Consider the following 17,383-nt stretch of genomic DNA (forward strand, 5'->3'; position numbering starts at 1 on the left):
CATTTTTAATCAGCAGCCTCAATCTTACATTGTCCCCTTAAACCTAAGTACTCTTTTTATGCTCTTACTCATGCTGTCCTATTGTTACAATAAATATTAGCAGTTATTTCATTTAGAGCACCAGTTGCCTAATAAAACTATTTGGTTTAATTGGCACTCACTTAAAGTGGTCTTCTGAAGTACAGCATAGACCCAGAGAAATGTTCTTAGATTTGAAGAATAAAAACAATGTGTAAAAGTTTGGAATTATTTGAAAAGGTTATTAAATGGATTGCACCAATGAAAATGACAAATCGAAATGTGTCAAGATCATTTGGCAGCAGAGCTACGGAGTTTAACATTGTTTTTATTGAGTAGATTTGGGCGGGGGTTTACCATTTATGTATTGCCTTATGTTGCATTTCCACCAACTGTTTTATATATGGCTTCCTTTAAAATGAATTACCTTTAATAAAATGGTAAAATGTCACTGAGTACGCAGATAAGTTGTTTATGTTTTCGTCTGAATAAAACATGATATGGAAATATGCCAACATTTGCATCATATGTTTACATTTTATACAGTGTGCCATTTTTTATAATTACAATTTACAAAAAGCAAAATACTGCACTTTGGCAAATCTGAGGAGAGAGCTTTATTTTAAATATAATTTTACCAATAAACAGCCATATGAATGACTACTGTCTCCACTAACAATTGTCTCTGTCAGACTTTTGTATGCCATGTCTATTTTTTCTGTGACCCTAGGCTGTATTCCCGCTGGTTTAATTTTAACCTTTCACAGCACTACAGAAGGCTCGAGGCGCTTAAACAAATGACTTATGCTGTATTCTGTTAGCTGTATAGACAGCATGCTCATAGAACTAATAGTGTGAGTCAATTATATGCAGCAAAAGTACAGATTTGAATGTGCATAACTAGAGTTTGTTATTTTAGTTGAGAAAAACAAGGTCTGTAGTGGTTTGTACAGATAGTGCTCCATAGCGGCCTCAGCTGCCTGCTTAACAGCTGTGACTGTGTATGTGTCTGTGTGATGATGGATGAGGCGTTCAGGGAAGATTGATGGCTGAAGAGGATACTGGGCGCATATACATGCTCTGTGACATCTGCATGTGTGCGTCGTCTGTGTGTTGAATTACAGTTGGCCAAGGCAGAACAAGTGGCTGAGAGTACTTCTCTGCCAGAGTGTATTCATTTCAAAGCCAACTCCAAGACGCACACCAGGGAAGTGGGAGCAAGGAGGCTTACTGGCTAATCTGGTCAGAGCGAGCTGGAAGCAACACAGAATCCTTAATGTGGTGGAAATTAAAAAAAATATATAATTAACAACACGAGCGCAGTATGTGGTGTGCATGTTGTCCTGTGTGAGAGGAGTGAGCATTTAACATGTGAAGGTGGCTCTTGCTCTACACCTGGTGCACTCTTACACTTGGATGTCGAGCATGATCCTCTTGTCCTCTTCCACGTGGATGCCCCAGATGCAGTCCTGCCCCTTGTCATAGGCCTCGGGCCAATTAGGAGACAGCACAACACCAGCCGAGTCTGTGATCTCCCCACTGCACACAGCTGCAACACAAATAACACAGCGTGAGCCTTTCACAGCCATTATCTGGACAGCAGTACTCTTTAGAACCAAAATAACATCCTTATAGCATTTCTTTTCTTTACTCTGCAAACTAAAGAAGTGCTGCGCTGCAGAAGGCTACACATTTGAGGCTTTAAACTGCCTTTTCTCCATCAATTATTTCTCCCATTCTCCTCTGTTAATGTCTGTGGAAAGCTTTACCGTATGCTTCCTTCTTCAAATAACTGTGTGCTGTTCAGAAATACAGTAACCTAGAGACACTTTTACCAGGCAATGCAGCATACATTTTGGAGTTATCTTTATAAATAATTGTGAAATAGTTTAGTAGCATACTCAGTCAGTTTAAATGCTTATGTTTATGTCTTGACAGTTCATATATCATTTTAAAATATAAGTAAATACAATACTGATATGAATGTACAGTAATACAGTTACAACAGTTACAAACATTTTACATGCAGCATTTAAACTTCTAATATAACTTTGTGTGCAGGCTCCTTGATAAGAACCTTGTAAAACTGCATGCTGGCACTAAACCTCTGAGCGACCATGACCCAGAGGGCACGGAAATTTAATTTCCTCATTTCTATTTTTACTAGAAAGCTTTTCAATTTTCGCTATGTGTCAGAATGACCATGCACCCAACAAAGCCTGGTGGAGAGGTCAGGGTGTTATGTTTGGGAGATGTGAAGTGAAGAAGGAAAGGCCACCAAGGGTAGACAGCTATTTAGTGCAGTGCTTAGTGTGCGCAATATACTGAGTCCGTCTGCAGGCAACCTTTGCACGCTTTAATCTTGGGCACTTCTGAAATCTGCCCTGCCAGCACACGCTCTCTATTGTTAATAATAAGATGGAATTTATCAAGGATCAGAGGAAGGCTGCTTAAAAGATATACTTAACTGGAAGTGAGTGAAAAGGATTTGCTAATTCCAGAAATAAACCAGATGAAAGTCAGGCTCCTTCAAATGCTTAAGGACAGGTAGGTTTTGGCACTGAGGTTAAAGAGGATGAAAAGTTCCACAAGATGTTGACTAACCTCGGCAAGCTGGCTCTGTTTCGTTCCACTGTGGGTTTTCTGGGTCCACACACTCAATCACAACAGAGCCTTGCTCAAGGGTGTATCCAGGGTCACAGGAGAATTCAACTACAGCCCCCACACCGTACGAGGAGTCAGAGCTGCTGAAGTTTCCATACTTTACAAAAGGCTCGTAGCACATTCCTTTGGCGAAAGCTGCAAAAATATTAAACACAAAAAGATGAATGAGTGTCTCTGGGCTAAAACACAGTATTTAGTTTACAATATTGTAAAAAGTTTTTATGGCAAATCTCACGTAAATTCCACCCCGCACGTATTTACATAACTATTTACATGTTGGTAACTGTATTTCATTACTTTATGTTTTCAACCATTGTCTGCAACTTAGCAGATGACTAGTTTTTTTGCAGTACATTTGCGCATACTTGTCTTAAATAAATATCTTGATTAAAACGCATTTTCTATTTATTAGACCATACATACATTCATATCTGATGGCTGCACCAGTGGAGGTCAGGCTCCCATCTGTGGTGAACTCCACAAACAGATAGCGTCCCGTACTGAGAAGGCCTTCATTGGGCAAATACTCCACCTCATAGGAGTCATAAATGGGTGGAGAGTCGATGTTGTTGCCGTTTTTAATCAGCAGCCTACAACATACATTTACACAGATGGGCAGATTAAAGGGGAAGTCAGCGAGGGGTATGACAAAAAGAAAAGACATTACAAGGTTTCATATGGGCTGCTCACTGTTCCATTTGCAAATCTAATAAGTTTATGGATCAGTAGCTGCAGAACTCAAATTGTAATGTTATTGCTGTCCTGTGTAGCAATTTGACTTATTCTGTGTAACCCAGCTCTGTTAAAGTCATGCAATGATAAAGAGCTGTTTCAGACTCATCAGACAGTCCCTACAGGTTATGGATATTTATAGCTTTATTCCCCAGACACACTGTTAGTCACACAGATGACTTAAAATGGCTAAATATTAGATGAAGACACACTACACAGTACTGTTTGATTAGAGCTATGGGAATACTTCATCATTTCAGAGAAATGTGATACTAGCAAGTATCAACTATATGAAGACTTACAGTAATTGCAAAACTAAAAGTAGAATTACCAGTCCAATGATCACATACTCAAGGTTCTAATTACATAACAAACTAACAAAGGTTATGCTGTATACGCAGTCATCATATGGAGAGTGCTGCTGTAACTGCAGGTATTAATGGCACCATCCAGTGCTGTACATTACCTGTCATCATCCTCAGCCAGAGCCACCTTCTCAAAGTGGACGTGCAGCCTGTGGCCCTCGGGTGCCTCCAGGACCCAGTGACATGTCAGGTTGTTGCTGTAGTTGCCGGGGAAACCAGGGGAGACTATGCGACCATAGGTTGTGTTTTTTATCATGCCTCCGCAGGACGCTGCGTGTGAAGAGAGAGAGGGTAGGGAAGACAAACCAGTTGGAGGGTATGGAGCTCAAAATGAGAAAAGTAATGGCGCGGAGTGGAGCAGAGGTTTAGAGCAAAGTCCCCAGTGTGAGCGCAGATTACATCTGTATCCAGTGGACTGTGGCCAGGCTACACTACGTGGTCCTCACCAGCTCTAAGAGTGTGTGACTGTGTGTGATGGACATGTATAGAGAAGAGGCCAACACCAGCGCGTTCACTATCAGCGGAGAGCAGCTACACAAACACACTAGAACTGTCAGATGAGCCTTTAGCAGCAGGAGAAACAGAGAAATATAGCCCAATTCTAATTAAAGCAGTCAAGTCCAATGGTCCTATTGTGCCCTGGCTCCAAAAGAATACAGATGTGTGCTGCTAATCACACACAAACACACTCATTTGGCCTCAGAGTGCAAGTAATCAACACAGCGGGAGAAAACAAAACAAAAATTACTCATAGACTTTACTTTGCATAAATACATTTTTATTATACTGCATAAACTACTTTGGGTGGGTGACTTTTGACAGAATTTGATTATAAAACCCCATAGCTTCCAAATAGCTGATGTCAGGAGTCTGCCTTTTGGCCTCATAACTAATTTAGAAAATAAAAATAGGTAACAAAACTTTCAATTAACCCTCAGGTAACAGGAAGGGAAATAATTGTATGTTTAATTAAATTCTAAACAGTTTTATTCTTATAGCTTGGCCTGTAGGTGATTTTCTTTTTTTTTTCTTTCTTTGTTCTAGCAAAGACAGCACTATGAATAGAATACAGTAGTTGTGTGTACAAAAAATAGATTACTGTACCTGTGCATCGGGGCTCTTTCCCGCTCCAGTATGGTGTGGTTGCATTGCGACATGAAAGCATTTTAGGCCCTTGCAACTTGTAGCCAGTCAAACAGCTGAAGAACGCTTCTCCACCAGGATGAAGGTGAGTCACAGAGACCTCTCCGCCAGTGGGCTCTTTAGGGAACGCACAGCTCAACACAAACGCTGTAGAAAGAGAAATATGTCAGCACAATCTTAAATATACTAGTGTTGGAACTGAATGCATAAACAAGAACGAGTCCTGATTCTGATCTGGTCCAGCCTATGATAAATGGGAAGAGATACCAGTGAACAGTTCAAATATTGTCCAATCTTCCTTACCAAGATTGGACTATTCCCAAGTGCCGCAAAAGGCCATACGGGTTATCAGAAAATACAAAAAAAAGCTTAAGGTTTTATATAAAGTTGAAGGTTTAATACATAATCACAGTGAGTGTATATGGGGTGTAGGGGAAGATTTTTGGAATATTGGCTTCTTGAATGCAGGAGAATAGCGACTACTACTATGGGAAACATCGTAACATGGGTAACACTCTTAACCCTTTAATATTCTCATTAGACACTGGTTATTCTTATCAGAACATTGTGCACAGTGTCAGCTATCATAATTTGCCTGGTGACAATTTCCTTTGTTGCAGGCGGTCCTGGTAATAGATCTTTATCATAGCGACGCAAGGCAAATAACCATGTCTTTGTGTGCCGATAGTTACAAGACAACTATCAAAATTACTCAAAATTATTACATTTAAAAAGGTTTCCTAAGAGAAAACCTTATTACCTAATGATGAGTTCAGCGAATGCACAATCCCAAAGCACATTTTTGGAATATTTGCTGCAAACAATAGCACTTTTTACTCTTGCTGTACACACAACCTGTGCACTACAATTTGAACTCTCCTAATGTAGTTTCAAACGATCCCCCTCTTAATTAATTACAGTGTTGTGCTACATACAGTATGCAAATGTACAATGACATGTTTGCGACGTTGAAGTAATTAACAGGAGTATAAAGCTCTTCTGTGTCTGGTTTGTGTCGCCACGACAAATGAAACCTCCAACGATCACTAGAGCATCGTAATGAGTGTGTAATGTGATAACTGGAAGAGGAACTAGCAGTGAGGGGCTTGTCAAACTGTGCTCATTGCAATGGGGGAAAGATCAATGCTGGTGCGCGTTCATTTCTTTGTGTGTTTTTAAACAAATAGTGTCGGCTGATGCAGAGTTCTCACGGATAATGGATTAGGCTAACTAAGTCTGTAATGGAACCTATTAAACAACCGTCTTTCCTGGCTAATAACTGCACTGTTCTACCTCATTAGTGTAGACGCTTTAATGATCAAAGTTTTAAAAGTTGGGAGAACGTGTGAATAGAACACAGAAGTGCCATAATTGGGCTATTGTTCAGAAATGCAAAGAATAGAACCTTTTTCAAAAGCTGTAACTTCAGTGTGAATTAGCATACTCCACATTGTGTTTGAGCATTATGGATGTCAGGCCCAGTTCAAATGAGAGCTGATGTAATTACAAAACAACAGAGAAAGGCCACACTGGAAGCCTGCCTTCATAGAATTTATGTTTGCAGCCTTAAAAGCAATTATGATAATAATCAGCCACAGGCCGCGTACTGTAAACACCTTAATCTACTTATGCTAATATAGAGAAGGTTATTTGGGTTTGTTTGTGTGGGGGGAGATTTTACTACAAATGATAAATGATAGTAGAAAGTGGACTATATATTTTTAATTTACTGAATCACATTTATGATGATAAATAAAGCTATCTATCATCTCTCTAATCCCTAGCAAACAGTTGGCATAATACATTCGATCTTCGGCCTGTGTACAACTTTTGAACAGTTTTCATTATGGTAAATGGTAAATGGTCACGTTTTTATATAGTGCTTTTCCACCTTTAAGGCACTTAAAGCACTTTACACTCCAGGTGAGGTGGGTTTCCCAGCGACAGCATGATTCTAGCCTTCATCTGTGAGAGCTAGAATCACGCTACCAACCTGTGGGTCAGTGAGTCTGACCGCTCTACCAATGATGTTGATGTCGAGTCCTTCGAATCCTTTGATTTATCTCAAGAATCAAATCAAAGTTACAAAATATCTATTGATCAATATGAATCACATTGATCAGTATCAGCCCTGGAATTGTTCAAAATACATCAGCCATTCATTGTCACTGCACTGCCACATTTTCATGATCACAAAAATCAGCTATAATTTGTGCATACATTGACTGTCCTGATCCTAAATCAAACCATGGTACTAATTATATAATCTATATTGTTCAATTGCCACATTAGTTTAGAGTGTAGCCACATAAAAGCCAAGACAGAAAAAATATTGTCAACAATATAATCTGTATGAATTATTAAGTGAACAGGCACTCAGCAGCTGGCCATAATAGACGAATTGCCATGTACTATATATCAATTTTAGATGGAAGACAGCAGCTTATGTATGTCTTTGCAAACAGCATTAAGGCCGAATTGGATATTAAAAGGCCCATTCTATTAGTCTTTGCACTGAACTCACAGTACATTCTACTACACACACTCTTTTCCCAGAGAGGCTTGTAAACTGCCCTCACGCAGCATGTTTTAATCTTCAAACTGGAGCTTTTCTGTTACACGGCCACTGCCTCCTTCCATAATGAAACAGTCCCTTCTTTGGTAGTAAATCAGAGCGCCAGGGGGAACAGGTACACTGCCCCTGGGTCGTCCATTCAATTCTTGGTTTATCACTAGCTCCAATGAACCTAGTTATTGCCATTATCATAGCAGCATTTACATCCCTATTGAGCATGCAGCGGGGAAAGCCAGGGGCGAAAATGTGCAGCCAATTCCTGAAGTATTAAATTAGGTGGCGCCTCCATTCCGTTAGATGCGGTGCTGGGCCATAAAGTCTGATTGTTTTGCTATTACAAATAATAGACCCATGGAGGAGGCAGAAGAGATTAGTGGATATCACGGTAGGGCCAGGGCAAACAGACGTGGAGCTTATGTTTTTTAGTTATGGTTCTATTGTCAGGAAGGTGAAACACTGGTGAGGCAAAGCAAGACCATTACCAGAAAGAAAGGACGGCTGTGAAAAAATGGATTAAATCATCGGGCATCTAGCTTTGTCCTCCAAGATATATTTGCGATAATTTGGTTTGGTTTTGGTGCCAGTGATTGTGAAAAGTCTAAAAATTGTTCTTTCCACAATAATCGTAACACTAAAGGTTGATACTGAAAGGTTGATCCAGGAGTGGTCAATCAAAAATGTAATGTCCTTTACTACTTATTTTTAAATATTACATGCTATACATATATATGTTTGCAGGTATTTAAATTAGTCATTGTTCTGCGTCTTGTTTACACCCACTAACAGGTTGCATTGTTGGATTTCCTCACACTTGTTGTTCAAAGATTAACTTGTGGACATGATTTAAAGAAAGCAAACATGCCCTTATTTATCCTTGTGATATTAGGCTGCCATAGCGCTGCTGTGTAAACACTTTCTCAGGCTGTGAAATTAGGAAGAACCGCTCTTCATTAGCTGATAATGTCTCTTCAGAAGGGCACATTAGATGAAGTGTGGAAGTCAACGTTATTAACCTAAGACAACCCAGTGACCTGTTTTAGACAAAAGTTTACAGAGATGAAGCTGGGGATTTTTGTGTCCCATTGATCGTGTCTAAATACACTTTATAGTTCTGGCGCTGGCTCAGCACACCAGCACTCCTTCTAAACTGATCAATAGAGTTGTATCAGGGAAACGATTCACTTATAAAGGTCCGAGCACAGGCTGCCACCATATGCTCTATTGGTATTTATGTGGCTGGGTTAAAAACTCGATTTTAATGGTCATTTACTCGATGAAGCCTATTAAGAAGAAATAACTTCGGACCAGAGCTTCTCGTCGATACAGAGAAGGAGCAGGGTCGGCTGGTGGATTAGTGTCAGGTGTAAAGGTCTCTGGCCTCTTCACTTGTCAATGCTCTGATTAGCTACAGCAAATCGATAAGAACCCACAGATTTATGACTTTTACTGTAAATATGATAGGGCTAATTCATGTTCTGTTTTACTAAGGTCAGATACAATCAATACAAGCTGGTTAACTTGCTCTGACATGATGGCTACATGCTATATATTTCATAGATGCCATTGCTTTGTACTGTGGTTATGAACAGTACAACAATTTCAGACTTGATTTCAACACTAAGAAAAAGGCTACATACTCAAGACACATTAACTGACAATAGAGTGTTCATTTCAACACAAAATAAAAAGTAGTTTCTCTAATATTATCACAGGCTTATACTAATTCTGATAAAGCTCAAGACCATTCTGAAACTATACAGTAAAGGTCAGATTTAGTCCTGTGTATGTGATTATTTCAGGATCAATACTTGAAATATTTATATCTTTTTTCTATATGTAGATTATCTAGTTTTAATTCAAGGTTTAGTATTAATTATAGACAACCCTATTACTTTTCCTGTTGCTTTAATTTTGTTGGATGTTTGGATGGATTTCAATTTAAACCGCTCTAAAACTCTCAAAATGCAGTTTCTGCTATAACGGAAATTCAACTTGGGTCAGGATTTATCACATTTTCTGGGCCCCGGGTACAAATCGTCTTGGTGGGCTGCACTACATGCTGTCCAATGAAAAATGCATATTACAGACTTTGACAGGTCTCCACGATGTAAATCCTTTATTATTAGACCAACAAAATAGTTTAAAGTTCAGATAAGAGAGCAATAAGTTAAAGAAAGTTGTCACTATGTTAAAGGTTATAGGATATAAAATGAATTGAAGTCAATATATTGTCCCCAAGAAGCATGGAAACCCACCTTATAAGAGCATGTGTGGTTTTGTTTTTGTTTTTTCTTACATCTTGACTATAAATTCCTCTCACAAACTCGGTATTCAGCAGATAAAGGAGGTGTCCATCCGTCACCGCTGGAGTAGATATTAATTACACTGAACCTTCACAGCTCTGTCTGCTTCTCCACGCTTGTCCAATCACATTTCTCACAGGCCATTACGTGTGACAAGGTGATCCAGTGCTTACCAAGGAGATGAATTGACAAATTAAAACATCTCCAGGTTTGTAAGACGCCTTTGGAAACTCTGCTGAACATACACTTTCCCTTCTCCACATTAAAAGAGATGAATGAGAGCGCAGATCCAATTCTACACACATATTTGTTCAAAAGACGCTTTGACGGCTTCATTCAGACAACCCGTAACTCATAACCTCCTGGAATTCTGTCTGCAGCACTACCATTATATAATTCCCCACATTTTTTCATTATTTGATACGGGAAACTAAACCTAAAAATGCTACTATATATATATATAATCTTCAACATTTTAGAGGATGTACTGGAAACATAATAATTAATTTCAGATCTTACAGTCTAATGATGATGTGATGTGTTTACTTATTGATAAAATGACATGGTATTTTGTAAGGAATATCCAAAATGAAAAATAAACACATAAATGAATAAGAAAAAGAGGTATATTTAGTATATTAAGTTACCCAACCCCTATCCCCATTGGATATATAGGCCTATTTTTGATATTAAAATGCTGTTTTATCATTACATTGACTTTACTTTTGCAACATTGGTAAATACTTCAAATTAATATTATCTGACTCATTCTTATTAAACAATTTGTTCACTATGAGTTAAATCTTTAAAGCTTTATTAAGGTTAATTAAGGTGTAGTCTTTATAAAGTGAAACACTGTGTCTATAGACCAAATGTTGCCTGTACGCGCTCTCTTTATAACCCTCCACATCCCGAGCCTGGAAGTGAAATTAAATAACAGTACAATATATTGGGGCTATTTGTCTCCATCTGTCTGCGCACGAACATGAGCGGGTACGTGCTGTCCTGACCCCTAGCAACCATCACTCAGCCCGGCGACCACGCTCTGATTTATCTCACGTCAGCACCGTCGCTCACATGCCCGCTATCATTTTAGCTCTGATGAAGAGTGCCATAGTAATGTGTTGGAATGAATGTTTTGTCCAGCAGCTTCCAGCATCAGCTCAAATCGATGGAGCATATAATTGGTGGCCACTTTGTGTGATTGCTCAGCTAAATAGACATTGTTGTGGACATGGAGAGATCAATGTCACACATGGAAAAAGCACGGGAGCGGACAGGAGGGGGAATTTATTTAACAACAGTACATCGTAACTATCCGTGCTGCTGTTTTGTGGTTATGGTTGTTATGTGGACAAATGAAGCAAAAATATATTGTAGGTGCAGAGTGAGTCCATGGAGTCTCAATGCAGTAATACTTTTAATACTAACACTACTTTTTGTACGTTTGGGGCGCACGTATACCATAACATTTGACCGTAATAAGCTGTGTTGCACTCAATAGTAAGACATTTGTAACACTTGTTAGTAGGGATGGGTAATTGATCTAATTTTAATCAAGATTGAGATTCAGTCATGTCTGAACATCAATTATCTGCTCGAGTATTTTTAATTCAGCAAATCAACAAAATCCTATAGCAAATCCTCCTCTGTCAGTAAAAGAATGCGGTTTGGAACAAAGTTTTTATTTTGCTTTTGAAAAGAAAAGAAAAAACAAACTGAAAATGGAGATTGATTAATATGGGGTGGGATATTTTTTGGCCATTATAACCAGCCTTATATCTGAAATCTAAGTTCATCAAATGCAGATTGCTATACTAAGCCAAGACTACATAATACTACACAACTGATTCCTTAGTCACACTGTTTGTATTTCTATTTAGGATCATGCATTTACTTGACTGACACGTTTTTAATTAATTACACCCCCACCACCAGAATAATAAAACCTTTGAATAGAAATCACACTAAAACAATAACAGTGCTGGATGAGCCCTGCATATACCAGATTGGTGTGGGCATAAATAATGTCCATCAAACTATAATGTGTGTTGAAAATGATTGCGTGGGTGTGGCCTTGAAATGCTGACAGATTTCTTATGAGCTCACCTTGGTAACTCAGCAGGAGGAATCCAGGGTTTGACTGTTGATCGCTCCGAAAGCGGATTGAGATTTGGTTGCTCCAGCTGCGCAGTACAAGGCCCCGCATCAGCATCGATTCGTTGGCCAGGATGGAGGGCTCTCTGCCACCTGTGTCCTCTACAGTCACCTGGTCCCCGTCCAAAACACTCACATTCACAACCTGGAAATGTCCAAAGGCAGTTTCAGCCAAACAGACACACAAACGATCATCCTTGACTTTATAGCACAGTATTATGAAAACACAACACTCATTTGACCATTAAAATGTGAGTATTTCTCACTGGATGAATGTTGACATTTGTAAATTACCACATGAAAAAAAAGATGACCCTACCTTACCATTAACATGCAGCTTGTAATGTTACTAATATGATATACTCTTATGAGTCTTATGAGTCTTTACACAACATCATTTAAATATGTCGATATCTATATTTGGCTCAACAGGGTGTGGAACTTGAAATGTTACCTTGCTACCTTATTGTACTAAAAACAGTGGATTCCACAACTGATTGTATTTATTGTAAAATGTTAAGTTCCAACAGGCATTTTAATTTTACTAGATAGATGTTGGGGGTAGCTGTTGCTGTCATCACGGTGCAAACGTATAAATTAGAATGCCTTTGTGCTCTCCTTGTGCCCGTGAGCCGCTCTGACAGCAGCGTTTTATGTCTTCAACAGGTTTGAGCAGCATCTGCACTGAAATCTGGAGTGAGACTCTCAGGAGAGCGCTGTGCAGTTAAACTGTCTGGATAATGGAGGACTGACACATTTCACAGTAACATCTGATTCATTCCCCACAGAGCCATAAGCACACTATGTTCATCCACAGCTAATGGTTATGAGCAATAAAACTGGAAAAGTTTTCATTGCTTATTATTTTATGGCTTTGCTAGTATTTCTATGTCTTTCTGTCTAAATCCTAAAATGCAATCAAGTCCAAGCCTCCAAAGTCTCAAGGTCTTTTTGAAGCCTGTAGTGTGATGCACACCGGCTGTGCAAGCTAATGCAGTCTTAGGCAGTGGGCCGAGGTCGGCCAATGCCATGAGGCAGAAAAAGGCGCGCCCCCCGCAGGCCCCGGTCCCACAGGTAATAAGTGAGCAGGAGTTTTAGTGCAGCCGCCTGGAAAAGCTCAGACTGTGGAGATGAGCACAATGTGCAATTGCAACAGCAGCAGAATACATTTGTGCTGCTGACAGGCTGTCATTCAGCTGAAGGGAGCACAGGGCTAATGGACAGAGCTCAGCTTAGAGGTGACTGTGTCCTGCTTATGTGAGGAAGGGGCAGCTCTGGATTGACTGGATTGGATTTTTATCACAAGTACAATTAGACTTGACACACCTCTACAGCTTTTCCATCAACAAATAAACAATAAATGGTTAGTGAAAATAAATGGTCCATTATGTAGATGCCTGTGCATAATTGTTAGGAAAAATGATGTATAGTGAAATTGAAAAAATGGCCTTGTCATTGCCTTGAAACTTTACAAACAAAGATTACATTTTTATCCAGTGTTGCACCTTTCAACTATACACTCTACCTCGTGTTTAAATTGGTGCTATGTTTTATAATTACAGTGCCACCTCTGCACAGATGTTAATGAAACTGCATCTTGGGGAAAACAGCACCAAATGACTTGATTATTGGATAGGCTTACAGGAGCAGGTGAGCAGACACAGTGGACAGGGAACATTTGGACTGATATACAGTGCTGCCCCAGAGGGCCCTATCATCTGTCACTGCCCTGGGACCTGTCAGAGTAGCAGCAACAGCTGTCCTGCCTCAATTATGAATCATTGGGCATGTCAGGAGACATCAGACTGTCTTATCTTCAGCAGCACTGCAGCCAAAAGCCCAGAGGGACCTCGTTCACACTTGTGCTCCTCACACACTACACTTGTACAGTATAAGGTTCCCACTGATTTAAGAGACATTACATTGATCTAGTGTGATAGCAATGCAGTCTAACCTAAACCATGAAACAACTCTTAACCTTCAAATGGAATCATTTGGGTAGTGGAGGATGTCCCTGTGGGGAAGTCACGTCCTACAGGGAGAACGTGGACCGGCACTCATAACATTAAAGAGCCAGGAGACCATCACACACATGCACACACATGCACACACTTGCACACACACATTGTGATGGAAGCAGGTCTATTGTAACCAGCAGCCAAAACCTCTGCCTCAGCAGCCACATCTGTGACAGTGGATTTGGCTGACCAAGCACACTCCTGCACCATGCTCAACATTATCACAGTATACCATCTGCAATGTGGTATTTCCATTTTGGAATAAATTAAAGTAAAAGAAAAACATTTGTGATTTGGTTAAATCAAGCACTTATTATATTTGAAACTACTTGTGGAAGTCCGCTTCTCTACGGCAGCCGTCGCCTCTTCAGTCAAACTGTTATAATGAACAGACTATCCTGCAAGGCCAAAGTACAATTGATATTTCACACTCCATGCTGAGTACAAAAAGTTCTGTACAATGATTTGATATTTGGCGTTCTGAAGCTTTAATCTCTACATTTGCAGTGTGACCTTTGTAGCGCGGGGGCCACCTGTGTGCTGCAGCGAGGGGCCGTGCCGGTGAGCAGCACGCGGTGGAGGAGCTGCTCTTATCACATCTAAGCAGAAAGCAGCCTGCCATGGCATTTCATCTGGGACTTCAGGCCCCTCTGCTATCTGACAGCAAGTCTCACATAACAGATAATCAGAGCCACCATAAGACACTGCTTTTAATAAAAACAAATCCTTTTCCATTGACGTGAAACAAATGTGATTAAAACATGCCAAAAATGTTTCTATTGTTTGGTAACACTTCATAATAACTGCACTGTTAATAGCCTTAATTAAGGTTGAACAAATATAGTTATAATGGTTTATTAAGAGTGATAATTCAAATAAATATGCTAACTTCTAACTCCAACCCCTTAAGTCTGCTCACTCTTATTAAACAGTTTGTTTATATGAATTACATGTTTGTACAAGCTTTTTTCACACGTCTAGAGGAAAATGTCACATAACCACAGCTATTCATTCAACTTTTATTCAATTCAGCTTTGCATTCACTTTTTATGACATTAAAAACTACAATTTAATATTTTTTAGCACTAACAGCACATTTTTTTTATTTGTTATTTTTATCAGAGAACATTTTTGAATAAATAGGAAAAATCAACACACAGCATGTAATCTCCATCCACTTTTAGTTACAAATCCACTGCTTACCGCATAAAGACAGCACAGGTAGGCTGTCTCACACTGATAATTTACAGCGACAAACATCTGGCGGTGCTTTGCTATTCACTTTTTCAGCTCGCCGAGGCCACTGGCAATGCACAAATGAGCAGTATATAATCAAAATGATCCGGCTATACATGGAAATGAAATGACCCTGCCTCTGGGGCCTATAAATCAACCTCTATTGGACTGGAAGCTGCAGTGTCATCAGTATACCATAAAAACCTGCAGCCAATACAATGGACACGCACTTCCTGCTAAAGACTGCAGCTTCTCCTAAGCTCCTCGTCCAGTTGCTGTTTTGTGCGTCTCCTGATAAATCCATACCAAATACAAGTTCTCCAGGGCTCATTATGCTAAAAAGCTATCTTAATTGAACATTCACCTTCGTTATAAAACAGCCAACACTGCCAAACACTATAAAACAATGGTACCACACTAATCAGCTGAAGCAGTGTGCTAATGAGAATGGGCTTAAAACAACAGTTAAATGAAAACCTAACTTCCTCATTTTGGTTATTGCTACAATTTAACGTGGGCTATTACTTGCTCAATATGTAAAAATATTCATGCAGTACCTCAGAAGTTTTGAGCAGACAACCATTTAAATAAAGTTAACGTATATTACAGTAATTATGCCATTTTGTTGGAAATAGTGATTCCTGAAAGTTCAAGTACTTTTCTGATGGGTATCCACAGAATGAAGGAAAAATAAGAATCAATCAATCAGTGATCAATGTGCAGAATGAAATTTTCGAAAGCACAAATTTTCAATGTGTTTCAAATCCTGTACACAAGAATATAAGATTGACTGTGCTGCAATTTACTACAGAACAGGGGTGCTAAAAGGTTTTTATTTACAGTGCAGTTAAATAAGGAATATAGCTGAGGTGAAAAAGGAGTCTGGAATTATTAGCAGCTAAAAAGTTGAGTTTCCGTGAGTCATTCAGGAGTTACTGTATTGCTCTCAAAGTCTAAAAGTATGAGGTTTTGATGCCAGATACACCCCCTGCGAGTTAATGACGTTTGCTGTTTAAAATATTTTTATTACTTCAGATTGTAACTTCCGGATAAATCAACTTTATATTTCGAAATGGCGGCGGGGCCTTGACACTCCGTTTATTTGTTGCTCTGTGCAGTTTTGCATAGATTTAAATTCATGCATTGCTGATTACTGCTCATATTTCCGAGCGTGCATATTTACTGTGCTGTCCCTGCGGTGACACTGAAAGAGAGTGGTGCTCTAGACAGACTCCTTCTTGGTGACAGCTCGCGGAGGAGGAGGAGGAGCAATTAGTGTCACCTGAAAGCATTCCTCATGGGATGGCTGGGTCCCACCAAAACTCATTTCTGCAAAGCCCTGACACCCTAAAAAGCTCATCAAGATCAAACTGGCCTTCTTTATGTCCCGCCTCTCTCCCCCAGGGCATGGCGCGATGAAGGCTTCCCTCTGCCTCATCTTCACTTGATTAAAGGCACAGAGCCGCCGTGGCCTCCATTATTCAGCTGCAGCCTCAGTCTCTCAGAAACATGGTGCTCTGTGCTGCTTAACACTGCACAGGCCTGGATGAACCGAAACACATGCATTACACAACTCATTCATTTATCCAGTTTCTCTCACTTGTGATTGTGGGAGGTCTAAACCAGCTACTATGGGCCAGAAGCACAGTACCTCACAAGCAACAGAATAGAATTAAAGTGAGACTAAACCCTAAATCAACTGTACATAGAGTATTAATAGCATTGTCTACTGTTACTAGTCACATTTTTAGTTCAAACTAGGTTAATATTGAGCTTTTCTGGGAAGAAAAACAAACACAAAAAACACAAAAAACACAAAAAACTGTCATAAACCGAGTGTGTGCTGCCTCTAGTGACCACTTCAACTTCAAATGCTCTGTAACATCACGGCGTACAGCCCTAATTAAAGCCATACGTTTCTGATTACAAAAATGGGGGGGAGTTTAAAGTGTGGATACTTGTCACACTGAGACTGTATAAAGAAGCGGACTAAGTGAGTGTGACGTCACCGAAAGCGTTTTGCTCTTGTCAAATGAAGCTCATCGAGGCTAGCAGTTATAGAGGACAATTTGGAGCAGAGTTCCATATTAGGAATTCATACCGCGAGTATCATAGCAACCAAAGAGCCAATCAGGAGTGAAGCTGTTCAATATAATCCCCCTTCCCGCCCGT

General features: G+C 39.7%; 1 protein-coding gene across 2 annotated transcripts in view; it reads right to left on the minus strand.

Moving 5' to 3' along the window:
• LOC117380970 (seizure protein 6 homolog) overlaps positions 1–17,383 on the minus strand; it is a 78,055-nt gene that overhangs the window by 12,201 nt on the left and 48,471 nt on the right. For both annotated transcript variants that reach the window (XM_055226983.1, XM_055226982.1), the window contains exons 4-9: positions 11,910–12,102; positions 4,884–5,069; positions 3,881–4,049; positions 3,106–3,272; positions 2,623–2,817; positions 1,429–1,567 (exon numbers count right to left, since the gene is read on the minus strand). In XM_055226983.1, the coding sequence (XP_055082958.1) occupies positions 1,429–1,567; positions 2,623–2,817; positions 3,106–3,272; positions 3,881–4,049; positions 4,884–5,069; positions 11,910–12,102 (1,049 nt within the window). The remainder of the gene's footprint in view (positions 1–1,428; positions 1,568–2,622; positions 2,818–3,105; positions 3,273–3,880; positions 4,050–4,883; positions 5,070–11,909; positions 12,103–17,383) is intronic.

The sequence above is a fragment of the Periophthalmus magnuspinnatus genome, chromosome 14 (genome assembly GCF_009829125.3).
Source record: "Periophthalmus magnuspinnatus isolate fPerMag1 chromosome 14, fPerMag1.2.pri, whole genome shotgun sequence".
Classification (NCBI taxonomy): domain Eukaryota; kingdom Metazoa; phylum Chordata; class Actinopteri; order Gobiiformes; family Gobiidae; genus Periophthalmus; species Periophthalmus magnuspinnatus.